Source organism: Chroicocephalus ridibundus, unplaced genomic scaffold (genome assembly GCF_963924245.1).
Source record: "Chroicocephalus ridibundus unplaced genomic scaffold, bChrRid1.1 SCAFFOLD_98, whole genome shotgun sequence".
Taxonomy (NCBI): domain Eukaryota; kingdom Metazoa; phylum Chordata; class Aves; order Charadriiformes; family Laridae; genus Chroicocephalus; species Chroicocephalus ridibundus.
In genome coordinates, this window is record NW_026961319.1 from 541,737 (window position 1) to 555,137 (window position 13,401).

A 13,401-nucleotide genomic window follows, 5' to 3' on the forward strand; every position below is an offset into this window, starting at 1 on the left:
GCTTTGTGGAGCTCCAGTCACACCCCAGGCACACGCTGTCCATGGAGATCCCCTGGGATATCCAGGCAGCTGCAGATTCCCCTCCTGGAAGATGTCTTCTGCCCTGTCGCATGTGGGAAAGAACTGGGTCTGGACCCCAGTGGCCATTCACCATCTCCACTGTCACTAGGCACCAAGAGGTGAGTCTTAGTCCAACCCTCTGACAGGTCACAACAGGACAATGAGCTTGTTTCTTTTGGAACCATGGAGTAATGGGCCCTTTTGGCATGCAACAGCTTGGGCCTGATCCTGAACGACCTTTGGAAAAAGAGTGCGCAGGAAAGATGCCTTTTTATGACAGAGGTGCTTTGAGGGAGTCAGCCTGGGCCCAGTGTTACACAGAAACTTTTCTACATGGGTTCCAGGCGAGACAGAGGAGGTTCAAGCTTCAGATGAAGTACGTGAAATCGAAATATTGCTCTACAAACATAAAACCCCAAATAGGAATAACAAGCATGATACTAAAACAAAGCATGGGCCTGGTGTGGGAGTCACTTGCGTAGAAAGATGGGAAGTTTATCAGTATTGAAAAAAATCCATGAAATCACCTTCCTCAGGGCACCCTTGAGCTCCTGGTTCCTCACGCTGTAGATGAGGGGGTTCACTGCTGGAGGAACCACTGAGTACAGCACTGCCACCACCAGATCGAGAACTGGGGAGGAGATGGAGGGGGGCTTCAGGTAGGCAAAGATGCCAGTGCTGACAAACAGGGAGACCACGGCCAGGTGAGGGAGGCACGTGGAGAAGGCTTTGTGCCGTCCCTGCTCAGAGGAGATCCTCAGCACGGCCCTGAAGATCTGCACATAGGACAGCACGATGGAAACAAAGCAAACAAAAACAACAAAAGCACTAACCACAATAAGCCCAACTTCCCTGACGGAGTCTGAGTCTGAGCAGGAGAGCTTGAGGATTTTGGGGATTTCACAGAAGAACTGGTCGACAGCATTGCCCTGGCAGAGGGGCAGGGAAAATGTACTGGCCGTGTGCAGCAGAGCGTGGAGAAACCCACTGCCCCAGGCAGCTGCTGCCATGTGGACACAAGCTCTGCTGCCCATCAGGGTCCCGTAGTGCAGGGGTTTGCAGATGGCAACGTAGCGGTCATAGGACATGACCGAAGTGCAAGAGCTGCAGCTCCCGTGTGTCTGCGAATGCCAGGAGGAGGAACTGGCTGATGGAGCTGCTGTTGGACATGTGCTGCCTCTGGGTGTTAAGCACTGAACAAAGAGGGAAGAATAGTGAGAAGTTAGGGGAAACTTTTCTTAGCAAAATCAACACCATTTCTCAGACTTCACATTCTCTGCCACTTTTCCATTTCCATGAGATCAGAGAGGTTTTTATACAACACTCTCTTGTCTCAACTGGAGATTCTCTTGCATTTCAGAAACCCTCACCATTTCTGCTGCATTCAGGGACAGCAAAGGGAGTCCTGCCAGGCAAGGGGATTGTCTGAGGGTTAGTGCAGAGAGAGGGGAGCTGGTCTGTCCCTCTGTCTTGTTCCCAGCTGCCCTCTGCTTGGGCCTTTCTGAGACAGAGGGGAATCACACTCGCGTGTTGACATGGAAAGACACCAGGCACTGCTGAGAGCAGAGAAACCCACTGCCGAGAGCTCAGTGTCTCACCCTTTCTCAAGGTCTCAGCACCCCACTTCTCGCCAAGGACACACATGGCTCCTTTCACAAACCCAGCAGCGTTTCCTTGGTCGTAGCGTCTCTGCGCTTCTCCACAGGGCATTCAGGTAACAGCAGGATGCTCCAGGACGGATTGGCATCCTGGAGGGCAGCTCAGTGCTTGGAAGGACACCCCAAGGAGACACCCAAGTGTCCTAGTGATGGTATCTCAGAAAGGGAGAGACAGCTCCTTCCTCAGGGGATGATACAGACTGCATTGCCTACAGCCCCATGCATTAGAGGAGAGCTTGGACACTTCATTCCCATGGAGAGACTTTCATGGGAGAAATCACAAGACCGGTGCCTGACTCGGCTGCTGCAACTCCCATCCCCAGAGAGCCTGGCTGAGAGAACAAGAGAACAATCACAATATCACAGACAGGTTCAGAAACAAGGGAAAACGCAGTGATGGTCTGGCTGAGAGAGGCCAGGGCAGAGACAGCCGGGCACTCAGGACAGCGTTACCCCTACCCTGCTGTGCCCGTCACCTCCCCAACATGAACTTTGCTGGGCCAGTTCTCTCAGCCCCTGTGCTCTGGAGAGAAAAATGGACACACGGCACATGGTTAGAGAGCTGCAGCACGGCTCTGCTGGAGCTCTGGCTTCACAGGAGGGTCATGCCTTGAACCACAGAGCCCTGAGGGCTGAGGCTTTGCTGGGTGGGAGAGGAGGCGAGGGGGCTTGCTCCGGGGAAGGGGTCTGCATTGGAGGGGATCATACGGAGTTCTCTGAATCCTTCCTCCCACAGCATTTCTGGTTTCTCTTTCCTCTCATTCCCTGATCATAATTCTGCTGCCTGGAGATTCTCCTCCTGGGAGGTGTTTCCCTGTCCCATGTCTTTTCCCTGTCAGCTCTCACAGACCCCATCCCAACCCCTGTGCACTCCCCTTGGCCCCACAGAAACCTGCCTGTTTGCCGGGCACTGCCTGGGTTCATGTTCCTGTTTGCAGGTGGAAAAGGGCAGGTCAGAACAACCCCGATGGGTCCAGCAGAGCTGATGCTGGTGCTGCCCATGGGCAGAGGAGTGGCTGAAGGCACTCCAGGAGGTTCCTGGCAGACCTACTGACCACTCAAAGCTACAGCTCAGGAGTCTCACTGACTTCTTCCAACTTCAGAGCTCCCTATACAATTAGCCCTTTCTCTACCTCCCCACCCTCTCACTAGGAAAATAAAAACACAAACGCAGGAAAGCTCCTTATCTGTAACGAAATTCCTGCCTTGAGCTTCCCCTTGAAAAGTGCCCTCAGAAATGTCCTGGGGGTGAAGTGCAGCTGAGAGCAGCCCTGACCCACGCAGCACCCCCTTGACAGCAGGACACTCTCCTGCCAGGAGCTGCCTATTCCACCCACACCTTCTCCCCGCACTGCTGCTGGGAGATCCTCAGGTAAACGGAGGGCTGATCCTGACGGGAGATAAGTCCCTGCCACAGCACAAAGCACCCTTGGGTGCAGGGACCCTGCTCTGAAGGACAGACCCCTGGCTGCACACCCACCTTCACACTCTGCAGCCATCCCCGGGTGAAGGCAGCTGATGTGCCCTGTCCCTTTGACAGAGCCATGGGGAAGCCGTGCTCCAAAGCAAGTCCTTTTTCTCTATGTTGGAGAACCTCTGAGAGACCTCCTGATAGATCCCACAGGCTGTGGGATGTGCCAGCTTCAGGAGATCATTCCAGGAACCGCAGCTGCATTGCCCTGCAGCCAGAGACTTACCCTGTTCAGGGCTGGGAAGATTTTTCTCCATCTGAGCTCTCCTCTCTCCTCCCACCCCAGACTGCCTTTACACCCTCTCTGCCTCCCTCCTCTGCCCTCGCTGCCTGCAGGCAGTGCCCTCAGCCCTGCTGCGCTTGGCAGAGGAGCTGCTCCTGGGCAGAGCTGTCTCTCTGCAGCGCTGCCCGCTTGCCATCAGCTCCCTCCATGCCAGGAGCCCAGCCCAGCTCAGCAGCAGAGGACCAGCCCAAGGCAGCCCTTTCTCTGCCCCCTCGGGGCTCCCTCCAGGTGTCCCTGGGGCTCCAGGGCAACCTGATGATGTAATCGCTGATGTTCCCTCCCTCACCTGGAGATACCCTTATGTCCTGTGGCATTTCTTGTATTAGAAAAGAGTTGGCAGGAGAATCACCTCTTCTTGTCCCAATAGTAGACACCGGAAGGGTGAAAGTGAAGGACCTCATTTTTCCAAGCTCGGGGGATGATTCCATTGAATGAATTAGGACATTTCACCCTGGGTCTGCAGTCCCAGGGCTTGAAAGACATTCAGTGCTCTTTTGTCAATCCCACATCTCTGCTCTGACGCAATATCTCTGCCCTGATGCAACATCTCTGCCCACAGGGGGTCTTGGACACTTGGTACCGGGTTTCCTTAAGGCAAGTAGGAGCTTGCCTGGTGACACAGCTGGGGTGCTTCAGCCCAAATGTGCAGCAATCCCCTCAGCCAGGGGCACAGACAGGATGAGCTGGAGCCATTACTGATGCAGACAGAACTCTGGCTGGGATGGCATACACTGCCCAGGCATGGTGGCCCAGCTCAGTACAGCTGGTGTCCAAGGACAGCATCCTCCAGGCACAGCAAGGATGGAAACTCAGGCTAAACTTGAGAGGCAATTCAAGGGCACCATGATGCGTGTTTGAAACATCCGGAACAGTTAAAGAAGAAACAAAGATAGTGTGTGGCCACCGCTGAGTTTCATGAGAGCAGGTGTGGATAGATCTGCGATTGTCTGTGTCCTCTTTGCCTCGATCTTTCCCTGCAAGGTCTCCCAGGCCTCTGTGACTTGAGGCAGGACCCTGGAGGAGAACAACCAGCGGTGGATGGGCATCAAGTCAGGAGTCGCTTGAGCAAGCACCATCCTCACCAGTCTCTAGGACAGGATGGGTGGCATCCCAGGGAGCTGAGAGAGCAGGCCGATGTCACAGAGAGGCCCCTTCCATCATCCTTGAAAGTGGGGGCACTCCCTGATGACTGGCGGCACCCAAATATTGCATGCACCTTTCAGAAATGCCCCATGGATGAGCAGGGGAGTGAAAGGCTGTGCTCCAGAGCAGGTCCCCTCAGCTCACAATTCTTTCATGGCCGAAAGAGAAGGTGACAGGATTTAGCCAGGGGAGACTCTGCCTGGCCATCCGACTTGCTTTATGTGAAGAAAGGCCATGACTGTTAGGTGCAAGGAGAGACGTAGTTATCTTTGACCTGGAAGTCAGCAAGGTTTCCAGCATTGTCCCACAGAACACTCTCATGCCCAAGCTAGGATGGCTAATGCCTGCATGGATGGCTAATGGATAGCTAAAACCACCTGTACAGGCGGGCTCGGAGGGACACGGTCAATGCGTGTTACACTGCCTGGAGGCCTGTAGATTGTAAGGTTCTGCAGGGGTCTAGCCTGCAACCTGCCCTGTTTAATGTGTTTGTAATGACCCAGAGGAGACGAGAGAGTGCTTTTTCATAACAGTTGTAGATGACAGCATATGGAGGAGAACAGACACGATGCTGGAGCTCAAGGCTTCCACCCAAAGGACAAAGACAGGCTGGAAGGCTGGGCCAAAAGGAAGCACACAGTATCCAATGATGACAAAGCCAAAGTCCTCCCCTTGAGGTGCACTCATCCTGTGCAATGGCAGAGGGCATGGGGCTGCATGGCTGGATAGCAGCTCTGCAGGAAAGACTGTGGTGGTCCTTGGGTTTCATTGGGACAACCATGAGCCGTCAGCAAGGGAGGCCAAAAGCATTCCGGGCTGTATGAGCAGGAGCACAGACAGTGGAAGTGACGATCCACTTCTGTGCAGGACTTTTTACACCACATCCAGGCTACTTCTTTGGTTTATGACACCCCCCCTTCCCCCGCAAGTACAGAGAGAAATTGGTAAAGTGGAGAAAGTTCCCTGGAGGCCCACAAAGGTGGTCAGGGTTGGAGCATGTGTTTTGTGAGAAGAAGCCGAGAGAGCTGGGCTCATTCATTCCAAAGACTGAGTCAGGCTCACGTCCATGGCACAAGAAACGAGGACAAGAGGCAAGGGGATGACAAAAGAGAGGGTCAGGGTAGATACAGGGAGAAACTTTTCCAGGATAAGGCTAGTCAAGTGCTGGAAGCTGTTTCCCAGGGAGTGTGCACTGGATCTCTTCTAGCAAGTGACCAGGATGTTTTTGGAGAAAGCCCTCAGTAACTGGTCTGGCCCTGCAGGAGGCTGCTCGAGACACCTCCCGACGTCCCATCCAGCCTAAATATGACTGTCCTTTATTCCCCTTCATTTTTTCAAATTAGGGAAAGCTCTCAGGTTGTCTCTGACCACAGAAGTCATTCACATCAGGTGCCAGGGTGCTTCACAGGTGTCCCCAGACAGCCCTGACCACATCCTTTTCATTCCTTGAAACCACAATTGCTTCTCTTTTTTTGTCCAAATCCCCTCCAAAATGAACGGCTTCCTTATTCATCCATTCCCCCTTGGCCATGCTTTTCTTTTTTCTTACAACCTTGGGGTATATCTGAGGTGGGTGGTGTGCTGATTTTCAAACTCAGGTGCCAACTCCATTAGGCAAATCATTCTCTTTCATTACCTGTGGGATCCTGCAATTCCCCATATTCTTATCTGGTTTGAGGCACTGTCCACAAAACCTGCAATGTTGACCATTTGGACTTTGAGTCCAGAGGGACCTTGACACACGTGGGGACTTGGCCAAATGAAACCTCCTGAAGTTTCATAAGGCAAAGGGGGCAAGGTGTGCACTGGGGGCAGAACAAAGGCGGTGCACTGGGACAGGCTGTGACGCGACTGGCTGAGGAGTGTCCTGGGCAGAAGGGTGTGGGAGTTATGGTGGATGCCATAGATGGATCCCATTGTGAAAGGAGGACGGAGAAACTGGAGAAAGTCCAGAGGACGTCTGTCGGGATGGGGTTAGGATCCTAAAGCACATGAGCTGTATGGAGAGGCTGAGACAACCGGTCCTCTTTAGTCTGCTGAAGGGGAGGCACAGGGCAGCCTAAGAGCAGGTGACATCTTCCTGGAGAGATGAAGGTGGAGGCAAACTCTTCTGCTGTGGCAGATGTTTGGCAGAGGCAACAGCGGCAAGCATCCTCCATGGAGCTTTATACCGAATATTAGGAAAAACGGAGTAGACAGACGTTGACCTGCAGCAGGACACCCATCGACTCTCTGTTATCTCCATCTTTGGAGGTTTTCAGCTCCCCAGAATGTCACCCAACCTGACCCTGGGATTGACAACCCTACCTTTGGGTGAGAGGCTGGACCAGAGGCTCCCCCACCAACCCCTTTCCCAAAAGCCCTTCCATGAGCCTGCGCCTTGCAGTGTGCCCCAGGAGAAGAGAGTCAGGTACAGGTGAGGCTTTCTACAGTAGAGGCTCATGGGACAATTCAGGGTGGCATTGTCCTGTGCTCAGTAGGTATCTCGTCCTACCTTTGATTACTCTTTACATTTCCCGGCCAGGCTCCTTACCCATGCGGTGCTTTAGGCTGTGGAGAAGCTCAAAACCAACTCTTTGACTCGGTTACTTTCATTTGACGTGCTGAAACGCAGGGCAGACGAAGGCAGTTCAGAGCTTCTAGGATCTCTGCTGCACGGTTAGGACTCAGCAGACTGGAAATGCAGGTAGCGGTGTTGTGTCAGTGTACTCCAGGGGTCAGGAGCAGTGGGTACCGGTCACAACACCGCATGAAGAATTTGCCTTCCTTTGTGCCTTTCCAGAGATCTGGGATCTGTACCTTGGCCTCTACCAAGTACCCTATCCCCCCCTCCACCTCTTACTGGAACCAGGGAGAAAATATACAAAGCGGGCATGAATTCAGGGCAATTCTGTCTACAAGGTGTCATCTTTAAATGATGACAAAGAGATAGCAGTGAGAGCAAAACCAGCAAAATCTCTCCCATTGTTTCTCATGCTTTTACCCCAAGACCTTTCTTCCCATCGCTTCAGCACGCTGTGGAGCCTCTTGTTTATCCGGGTGAAGTCAGGGTACTCTCTCGCAAAGCCTGGCCTAAAAATCCTCTCTAGGTCATGATCCCGCTTGTATCTCCTCATGTTACATACAGCTCCAGCCCCCTTCTGCAGAGCTCCAGTGACTGGGCAGGTTTCCTTTTTTTCCTGCTTATTCACCTTTGCTACATTTTTTTACTGTATTCATACCAATTATTGTCTGATGTAATGCATTTATCTCCTCACAACTTCACCCATTTCCAGTTGCAGTCTGAGACATCTCCCCTCTTGCAGCAGACATTGTGCAAAATCCTATGGAAACCCACTTTCCATGCTATGGAATGTCACTTCAGTGCTGCATGTTCATTTGGGTTAAACGAACAGAAACAAACACAGAAAAAAACCACGCTGGGCTAGTTTTTCAGAGAGGCAGTTTCAAAGTGGCAAAGCAGTTCAATACATAAATATTGAGAGCCAAGTTCACATTTCCAGCAAGGGGAAAGGTCCCAATTTGCTAATTAAACTCTTTGGCCCATCCTGCCTGGAGTTGTACAGCAGTTGTGTCACACAGTAGCCAGTGTCAGAGGGAAGAGGGAGGCAGCGGGAACTGGAATGGTTTGGGCTCAAATGGAACTCAGACCCTGAGCTGGCAGGACAACACTGGCCGCAGTCGGACACAGGTTCCCTGAGACGACTGTGAGCTCAGACCATGGGCGTGGAGGATGCACAAACCTCTTGAAGTCCCATCTCGGCAGCGGAAGAGGAAGGGTTTGTGAGAGACATGGGCATGCAGGGAAAGAGCAGTGTGTGCATAGCAATGAGCTTGTGAAAGGCCGGAGAAGGACCTGAAATAGCAAGGGGTGTCATGCTGAAATGTCCGAGGTTGAATTTTCACTCTGAGGCAGCAGAATGAGGAGGATACGCACTTCAGCGCTGGGTTGTGGAGCTAAATAGAGGATTCTAGCATGTCTGGGGCTTGCAAATCTTGGGGGATAAATGAGCATTGACAAGGCTTTTGGAAGAAAGCAAATAGGTTGGAGGGGACTCACAGGAACTGGCAAATCCGCAGAACTCCACAGCTTTTTTTTGGAGCTAAAGAACCTGGCAGAGGCATGGGACAGGGTAGCTGCGGTGGGCATGGCTTTGGGCCTTGACACCCCAACAGACCTGAGTAGGCTTCTGCCTCTTCCACTGAGACCCATGAGAAGGCACTCGCTCCTTAAAGCTCCAGCACCTCGTTGCCTCCTCACCCACCCACCACAGAGCCTGCAAAGGGTCCTCCTGCTGACCAGTACCCGGCTTCACACACTCACACATTACACAGAGCCCTGAGCATTCCAAGAGGGAAAGGAGCTCCCTCCCCAAAGGATGGGGGTCAGGCCTTGGCCATCCTGCTTGGGGAAGCAAATCAAGGGCTTTCACAATGACTTCCACGTTTAAATTTCTTCCTGTAGCAAGTGTCTCTGACATCCTTTCCTGCTTCAGCAGCCCCCAGGGACAGGAACTTTGTCTGCTCATTCCCTCCTCGGTCTCTTCAGAGGCAGAGATCAGCAGGGCCTGCTAACACCCCCAGAAACCTGGAGGTTTGCTTCTGGCTTTTACTTCTCCGGGGGCTTGCTCAGTCTTTCAGGATCTGCAGTGCAGGAACTCGGCACCAGAGGGCTCATTAACACGCCAAACGCCCTAAGGAGCCAGCTCTGAGCCTAATTCTCCTTTAGTCTTCCATTCTTATGGGGTTCATGAGAGAGGTGTCAGGAGTGGAGTCAAAGTGAAAAGATGCCAAAGCCAAGAGCCCAAGTGAATGAAATACTGGATTTTCAATAGCCAGTTCTGCATTAACACAGTGCTGCAGCTGGGTTACAGCACTGTCCTCTTTCTGAGGAATTTGAAAAGTCACAAAATCACCGAATGATAAGGCTTGGAATCCCTTCTCCCTCAGGAGATCGTCTAGTCCAACCCCCCTGCCAGAGCAGGGTCACCTAGAGCAGGTGAAAGTCTTCCCTACAGAAGTCTTCTCGAGGTGCTGATCCCAATGATATCACCTCATGTTATGTACGGCTCCATCCTCCTTCTGCAGAGCTTCATTGATGGGCAGTTTTCCTGTTTCTTTCATGGTGGTTAGCCTTCCCTGCCTTTTTCTATTGTATGCATATCAAATAGTGTCAGAAGCAACACATTTTTCCTCCACACCTTCACCCATTTCTGGCTGCAGTCTGAGATATTTCCCCTCTTGGAGCAGACATTGTGCAAAGCTGCTCCATGTAGGGAAACCCACTTTAGTGCTGCGTATTCGTTTGGGTTAGAGAGAAGCACCAAAGACACGCTGAGCTAGTTTTTCAAACAGTTTCAAAGTGGCGTAAAAGATTAAATCCTGAAAAGCCAAGTTAAAAAAAGGGAGGAAAAATGGGCACATCTGTATATTCTGAACTGACAAATTCTCTGTCAGTGAAGAGAAAGTCCCACAGCCTATGGGAGGTTTTCATCAGTTGTCCCTGTGGGAAGTTGGGTTTCTTGGGCCTCTTGGCTTGACCCTGCTGCCCTCCCATTTCCAGCAAGAGGAAAAGCTCCGGCTGAGGCATCAAACTGTTGCCCATCGTGCCTGGAGAGCCAGGACAGTTGTGTCACACAATACCCAGTGTCAGAGGCGAGAGGGAGGTAGTGCGAATTGAAATTATTTGGGCTCAAATGTGGGAAATACTGTTTCCCATGATATTCTCCTGGAGAAAATGGCTGCTCATGGCTTGGATGGGGGAACGATTCACTGGGTAGGTGAACTGGCTGGAAGGTGGGCCCCAAAGAGTGGTGGTGAGTGGAGTTCCATCCAGTTGGCAGCCGGTCACAAGTGGTGTTCCCCAGGGCTCGGTGCTGGGGCCCATTCTCTTTAATGTCTTTATCAATTATCTGGATGAATGGAACGAGTGAACCCTCAGTAAGTTCGCAGATGACACCAAGTTGGGAGGGACTGTCGACCTGCTTGAGGGTAGGTTGGCTCTGCAGAGGGATCTGCACAGGCTTACGGACCGATGGGTCAAGGCCAATGGTATGAAGTTCAACAAGGCCAAGCGCCAGGTCCTCTACTAAGGTCACAACAACGCCATGCAGCGCTACAGGCCTGGGGAGGAGTCACTCGAAAGCTGCCCGGCAGAAAAGGACCTGGGGGTGTTGGTCAACAGCCGGCTGACTACGAGCCAGCAGTGTGCCCAGGTGGCCAAGAAGGCCAACAGCATCCTGGCCTGTGTCAGGAACAGTGTGGTGAGTTGGACCATGGAAGTGATCGTCCCCCTGTGCTGGGCCCTGGTGAGGCCCCACCTGGAGTGCTGTGTCCAGTTTTAGGCCCCTCACTACAGGAAAGACGTTGTGGGGCTGGAGCGGGTCCAGAGGAGGGCAAGGGAGCTGGTGAGGGGTCTGGAGCACAAGTCCTGTGAGGAGCCTCTGAGGGAAATGGGGGTGTTCAGCGTGGAGAAAAGGAGGCTGAGGGGAGACCTTCTTGCTCTCTGCAACTCCCTGAAAGGAGGGTGTAGAGAGGTGGGGGTCGGTCTCTTCTCCCAACTAACAAGTGATAGCACAAGAGGAAACGGCCTCAAGTTGCGCCAGGGGCAGTTTAGACTGGACATTAAGAAAAATTTTTACACTGAAAGGGTTATCAAATATTGGAACAGGCTGCCCAGGGAAGTGGTGGAATCCCCATCCCTGGAGGTATTTCCAATTAGACGGGTCAACGTAGTGCTTAGCGACATGGTTCAGTGATGGGTTTTGTCAGTGTTAGGTTGATGGTTGGACTTGCTGATCTGAAAGGTCCCTTCCAACCTAGACAATTCTATGGTACTGTGACCCCCAGTTTCTCTAGCAGGTGGTCTGGGCTACCTTTTTCTTCCAGTACCCAACTTGCAGATGTTGTGGTCCCTCTAGTGTCCAGTCCAAAATTAGGCCCTGAAAAATAACTTGCTCGAAGGTGTATTCTACTCTCTGGTCTCTCTGGTTTGGTGTTTGCTTGTGGTTAAACCACTGCCATACACACCAATGTTATATGCATATGCACCATTATCACCAGTTGCTGGCCCCCCAAAGTACAAAAGCTCTGGTGACTTGTGGTTCTCCCTCCAGTGTCTGGCACTTGAAGCTCCACCTGTGCAGAGAGCAGAGAGCTCCCTCGCCCCACAAAGCTCTTGGAAAAGGAGGTATTAAGAAAACAGGACAGGCTGTGGTGATCAGTTGTGGGGCACAGCCAGGGAAGTGTCCTGACCAGCCAGCCACCTGTTTGCACATGACCATCTCATTTCATCCTCTTTCCTCTCTCTTGTCCCATCTTGTTCCTCTAGAAACCTTTGGTCCTTTCCTACAAATCCCACGGCAAGTCTTGCACAGTCCCCGAATGTGCTTTCTGGCCTCCCAGCATGAGTGTCAGACACCCAAGACAAAAACTCCCCCTCCACCACAGGCAAGGTCATCCTGGCACGCTCTCCCATTGGCCCACTTAACTAACTAAATTGACACAACTATGTCAGGACTTTCTTGGAATTCTTGTTTTACCTTTTCAGTTCTGAATTGCTCCTCTGAAAACATGGCAGCTCACGTCCTACAAATGGCAATCCTTTCTTTTTTATGGCAGGGCTGGAGACAAGGTCAGATGAAAATGCCTACATGGTGTATGTAGGTAATTGCAGCCTTGTGCAGGAGGAGTGGGGGATATTAGAATCAAAGAATCATAGAATGGTTTGAGTTGGAAGGGATCTAAAAGATCATCTAGTCCAACCCCCTTCCATGAGCAGGGACACCTCCCACTAGTTCAGGTTGCTCAAAGCTCCTGACCTTGGACACTTCCAGGGGTGGGGCATCCACCACTGCTCTGGGCAACCTGTTCCAGGGTCTCGCCACACTCATCATAAAGCATTTCTTCCTTATGTCCAATCTAAATCTACCATCATTCAGTGTAAGCCATTGTCCCTTGTTCTGCTGTTACAGGCCTTGGTAAAAAGTCTCCCTCCATCTTTCTTGGCCTATGACCACTATGTTTTCATCTGCAAACAGCGTGGAGAGAGCCCAGAGATCTCCCAAGATGGGGTTTGGAGGCCTCAAGCACTTGAGCAGTATTGAGAAGCTGAGTGTCCTGGGCACAGTGGTGTGGAGACTGAGGACAGTACAGGAGAAGCCTGAGCATGTTTGAAGGGTGTTTTCAGAGCTGGTGGAGCTTTTCTTCGTAGTGGAAAACAGCATGAGAAAGAAATAATGCCCAACATGCAGCTGGGGAGGTGCAGACTGGACACAAGGAGAAAGAAATGTCACCCCAAGGGCAATGCTGTGGTGCAACACGACACCCAGAAGGAGTCAGATCAGCCTAAGGCTTTGCGTTTCAAGGAAGAGCCACTGAGTATGGAGAGATCTGAGCAAAGGAAGGTGAGGGCAAGGTGGGGCAGCTGGGTGGATGACTACAGCCTGCAGGGAAAGAGGCAGAGGTGATGGGACACTGTCGGACAGCCTGTGGTGGAGAAGACAAAGACCCAGCCTCTTCATGTCTTGGGCTATGGCTGTTGTCTCTGCCACTGATGCCTATGAGGAGACAACCAGTCCTTCCAGCACTGGGGTCTCATTGCCTCCTTGTCCATACTCAGGAGCCTGGCTGGTGTCGTACCATAGCCCTGTCCTTGGCATTGCACATCTCCACATCCCCCTGTGCCAGGAAGAGACCTGAGGAATGAGTGAGGGACAGGATCTCCCTTCCTGGGGGTTGGGGGTCAGGCCTTGGCCCTTTGGGTGATGGGGTCAGGGCTTGGCCCT

General features: G+C 52.2%; 1 protein-coding gene across 1 annotated transcript; it reads right to left on the bottom strand.

Moving 5' to 3' along the window:
* Window positions 1–207: 207 nt before the first annotated feature.
* Window positions 208–1,112, bottom strand: LOC134509324 (olfactory receptor 14J1-like; the record flags this gene model as incomplete). The annotated part of the gene is made up of 2 exons (XM_063321804.1): window positions 208–297; window positions 648–1,112. Coding segments are annotated over 2 exons (555 nt in total), but the record flags the coding sequence as incomplete, so codon positions are not given.
* Window positions 1,113–13,401: the final 12,289 nt, after the last annotated feature.